The sequence below is a fragment of the Gavialis gangeticus genome, unplaced genomic scaffold (assembly GCF_001723915.1).
Source record: "Gavialis gangeticus isolate Ggan-Ray unplaced genomic scaffold, GavGan_comp1, whole genome shotgun sequence".
NCBI lineage: Eukaryota > Metazoa > Chordata > Crocodylia > Gavialidae > Gavialis > Gavialis gangeticus.
The window spans coordinates 58,074,132-58,079,040 of NW_017728995.1; the positions used below are offsets into that span (position 1 = coordinate 58,074,132).

At 40.0% G+C, this 4,909-nt stretch overlaps 1 protein-coding gene across 2 annotated transcripts in view; it reads left to right on the forward strand.

The window, feature by feature from the left end:
* The window catches only part of PER2 (period circadian clock 2), a 64,470-nt gene that overhangs the window by 20,929 nt on the left and 38,632 nt on the right, over positions 1-4,909 (forward strand). For both annotated transcript variants that reach the window (XM_019503677.1, XM_019503678.1), the window contains 2 exons: positions 409-530; positions 3,835-4,036. In XM_019503677.1, the coding sequence (XP_019359222.1) occupies positions 409-530; positions 3,835-4,036 (324 nt within the window). The remainder of the gene's footprint in view (positions 1-408; positions 531-3,834; positions 4,037-4,909) is intronic.

The window sequence follows — 4,909 nt, forward strand, 5'->3', positions numbered from 1 at the left end:
ACTCGTTTGAGTCCCGTTTCTCTTTTTGGGGTTTTTTGTTGTTCTCCCGCCCTGGCGGGGGGTCGGGCTAGAAGATCTACTAGGTCCCTTCCGACCCTTAATCTATGAATCTATGAATCTATGTTACATTGATTGTGAAGCACATGGCTGATTAACTTGGTGAATTTAAATTGTATAACACTCCACTGAGTTAGATAAGTTTCTCCAAGTTATAGATAAGGAAACTGAATTAAGGAGAAATTTAATGTCTCTTCTCATGGTAGAATTTGGAATAGAATCCAGATTTCCCAACCACCTGTCCTAAATCTAACCCCCAAAAATCTTGTTTTCTAAATGGGCAGTTAGTGTTAACAAGTACATTTTGAAATGTGCATGTAGACAATATTAAGTACGTTCTTTTATTTATAGCCAATGAAGAATATTACCAATTATTGATGACAAATGAAAGCCATCCTTCTGGTCTTGATGTGTCCTCCTATACAATTGAAGAAGTTAAGAACATCACTTCAGAATACATCATGAAAAATGCAGTGAGTATGTGGATTGGGACCACATTTTATATTTGTGTTTTTAATTGTTGAGAATGGATGGAGTTTTTAAGGAAGACATAAATGCATTATGTCCGTATTAATAGCCTTTTTTAGATGGCCCTAAACAGTGTAATCTGAAGAATCTCATCTGTAGTGGTAAAAAATTGATCATATTGGGTACCGCAACTATATTAAATTTTCCCAGATGTTACGTGAATAAAATTCAAAGGACCTCCCCATCTCTGTTCTAATGTCTTGTTTTGCAGAAGTTGGGGTAAGTAGGATATGCCACATTTGATCTTGTAATCCCCCTGAAAGCCCATGTCTTGGGCGGGGAGGTGGCGGGGGGTGGATGGGAATAAACCAAGAAACTGGTCAGCAAGTAAGAGGGAAGAAACTCGGAAAGAACATTGAGAAAGACAGGCACTCTCCACTCTTCTCCATCTCAATTCTTTCAAAAAAAGTTAAGGGAGGAAGTTCTGGGCTTTTCAGTAACCTCTCCAGTGTGTAAACTAGAAAGGGTGGGGATGTGCCGCAAGAGACCTCTGCACCCTTCTTCACAAGAGGGAATTGGAGGCAGCATAAGAACTGAAGTATAACTGTTCTTTTTCTCATCTTTATCTGAAAATGGGATCAGAACAGATATGGGGCAAGGAAACAGCGGGGATCCTCTGGCCTAGCTTCTTTGGGGGAGACGAGAGGCCACTAGGAAGTAGGGGCTAGCTTTTTACCTCTGGTTACTTTTCAGAGGGTACAAAGGGGATCGCTGAGCTTCCTGCATATACATGAGACTTTGTGGTCCGTATAGGCAGCTGGAGAGGCTTCTTTGTATGTCTGGATCTTTTGTGTTGATGGAGGGGTGGAGTGGGGATAATTCTTCCTAGCCCACCATTAACTATTGGAAGTTTTACCTCTTGAAATATGAGCTTACAGAAAACATGCCTGGGTAGGCAGGTTATTCCAAAACTGTCCCTTGTGGACTTCTTTGCTGCCTTGTGAAATATTTACTGGTTATTGTCAGGATACTGAACTGGATAATCAGTCCTGGAAATGATTTCTCCTGAGTGTTATTCATATGAACATTTTGGTGTGGGGTGTGCATGTACTTGTGCTCAGGGGCTTTAGGTGGCCCCTGGTATAAGTTAGCCTTACCATTCTGCTTGGTGCACAGGATGTGAAGAGCAGCAAATGCTTGTTGTGTCTTGGTCCCTCTCAATCTCCTCTTAATGCAGATCAGTGTTTCTGTTGTTAGTTTCAGCCTGCAGCAAACTTTTAAAACCTCAACAATTTAGCTTTTTTCTTTCCTGTTAACCCACAGGCATCTTGATAGCTGCCTTGTGCAAAATAACCCCCAGCTTTCCCTGAATGGCCCCATTCAGTGGTTTCCTAAATTCAAGGCATTGTGCCTCATACAGCAGACCCAACCCAGTGAATGATGGCTAAGTGTGTTTAGTGCCTGGGAGAGTTGTATATTCCAGGAACATGCTTCATCTGTAAACCGCTCATCTTCCAAACCTGCAAGAAGAGGAAGGTGAAACTATATAGATTTGGGTATCCCCTGAGTATACCTCCAGGTAACCAGAGTACTAGTACAATCTCCTTACCCCAAGAATTCCAACTTCAGTTAAAGAGAAATTGTCTTGGCTAAAGAGAGAGGGTAGTTGAAGGGGTAAATCCCCACCACAGTGAGCTCCTGGACAAAGAAATCTCCTTTGCACCAGCCAGTTCCTAACACCTGCAGTTCTAAGTGGTTCTTGATAAGAGCTCACGCCCATGACAGTGGAAAAGACTTGGCACTCAGGCATCAAGTGAAGCAACTGATTCTTGAGACGAGAGAATTTGTATGGTGTCCTTCTGAGGACCTAACTCTTAGTCACTGTCCTGACTTTGCTGATGAGTGAAGAATTGTCCTCTGCACCAGACCCTGCTACAGAACTGCAGTGACTTCACCATACTTCCAAGCACCATGGTTTAATAGAGTAGTCAGTGTTACCAGCCCAATACACGGCACTGGCTGAATTTTGCAGCAGCTTAAGTCGTCATTGCTCTTAAAATGAATTTAATGGTTGAGAGAGAATTGAGGCATAGCAGGTACATGTTGTCTTCTATGCCTTCAGTACAAAGGTCAAGTAACAGTAGGTTGTGGGCATACCATACTGTGGATCAAAGAAATGTCTGATCTTGAGTTCATGAGGCTCATGCATGCTCCACATTGGAATGTTCACATGGATACGTCATCTCTAACTTCAATAACTCCTAAAATAAGTTGGCTTTTTTCCCCTGTATGTCTGTGAGTAGCTAAAGGTTGTCCAAAAGAGCTATAGTAGAAATAATGAGATAGAATTAAGAAAAAAACCCTACAGAACATAGCCTGATTATCAAGAAACATTCATCTATGCTGAAATCATTTGGACTCTGGAATAGTCACCCAACAGCTGTGCTACCGCTTTCTTTTTCTTGGGACATAAAAAATGGGACCAGATAAAGTGCCGAGGCACAAGCTATTTGGAATGTGTCTGTGTTGCCACAGATTAGACACCTCTGGTTGACCCAATAATTTTCTGTTTTCCAATTTTTGTATCGGCCATTTCATCATTGACTACTCTGGTAAATTATTAAACACTTTGACTCGCATTCAATTTGCCCAAGGGAAACATCATGATGATGTGACATGTTTGAGACCCTGTATAGCTTTATTTCATAAAATACGTCCTTTGATGTTATGGGAGGAACTGTATTGATCAGTTCTGAAATTATACAGTTTAGATGAGGACTTTTTTGAGCCACAGTGGCCATGTCTATACGTTCAATTAATGCACTTTTAGTTAATGCACATTAAATCTAGTACCTCCATTGTGAGATACTAGAAAAACGCACATTAGCCCATTTTAATGTGCATTAGTTAAAGAGCATGGGGTTTTTTTGTGATGCCTTAATGCATATTAAAATAGGCTAATGTGCATTAAAACGCACACATACATGTGGCCAGTTTCTAGTAAAAATCTGCAACCAGTTGTCGAAACAAGAAGTAAAGGCAATAGCACAGGTCAGGAAGCATGTGTTATCCCAGTTAGGTTCATCTTATAGGCAGTTTAAAGTGTATTTTGAGGCCTCATGCATCTTACAGCATATTTTGGTGTAATAATGTCTTGTAAATTACAAATATTGCTCATTTTATCTCTGTTGGCATCAAACGAACTCCGGTTTGAAGGTCCAGATACTTTAGTGTGTTAAACTCCCTCAATATATAGATGGACAATGTTTTTCATTGTCTAAACTATTTGAAATTTTGTTTATTGCTTAGGACATGTTTGCTGTGGCAGTTTCCCTGGTTACTGGGGAAATCTTGTACATCTCTGATCAAGCGGCGTCTATCCTCCACTGTAAGAGAGACTATTTTAAAAATGCCAAATTTGTGGAGTTCTTGGCACCTCAGGATGTCAGCGTGTTCTACAGCTCTACTACTCCCTACAGGCTGCCATCATGGAGTATTTGCAATGGAGCTGGTAAGTATTCTCAGAACTGAATATATATATTTGACTATAATTCAGTAATGTAAGTGGGGAGCTGGGGTGACATAGATGCTATGGTGCACAGTTGACAGTCAAGAGGTTCCAAGTTTGAGGCTATAGCAGATATGCTTATGGCGTAGCCATGTCAGATTCCAGCAAATCTGCATATTCTGCTACATACCTTGTCACAAAGATGTATGAGAAGGACATAATGTGTAAGTGCACTTATTTGTTTGAAGTTGTTATACCTGTCCCAACAAATGACTCTCTCAACTCGTTTAATCCAGTTAATAGATGAAACTTGCTAATTCTAAATCAAGTGGAATGGGGAACTCTAATTAGGTGACCGGATGCCTATGCTGGTACACTGGATTCGTTTGCCTTTTTGCTTTCAGTCAACACAAAAGCACCTTTTTCTTTCTGCAAAACTAGTTTTGAAGCATGGAAGAATGTTTTTGTCTTTGAATGGCTATGATTTGAATATCAGAGTTTATAAATTTATTGGATTAAAACTTTATTTAGGAGAATTTAAGAACACTGCATCAACACCAGGGGAAAGAGAGTTGAAGTAGGTGCTGATCCTTTTGGATCATGGTGTATGCATGAAAGTTGGCCTATTGAGCAGAACAGAGTAATGATCAGCTACTTGAGTCTAGAGTGCAGGTTGGCTGTTAGATCATCATGGCTTAGCTTAAGGGGTTTTACGTTGTTTGAATTTCTTCCATCTTAGCCATCACATAATACTACAAATATAACTGCAAGATGTAGTGCATATGTACTTTTTCTGTTTTGATCCAGTTGAGGCCACGTCTAAATTATCCAACTTATTTTCTGATTTTTTTTTTTTTTTTTTTTTTTTTTTTTAAA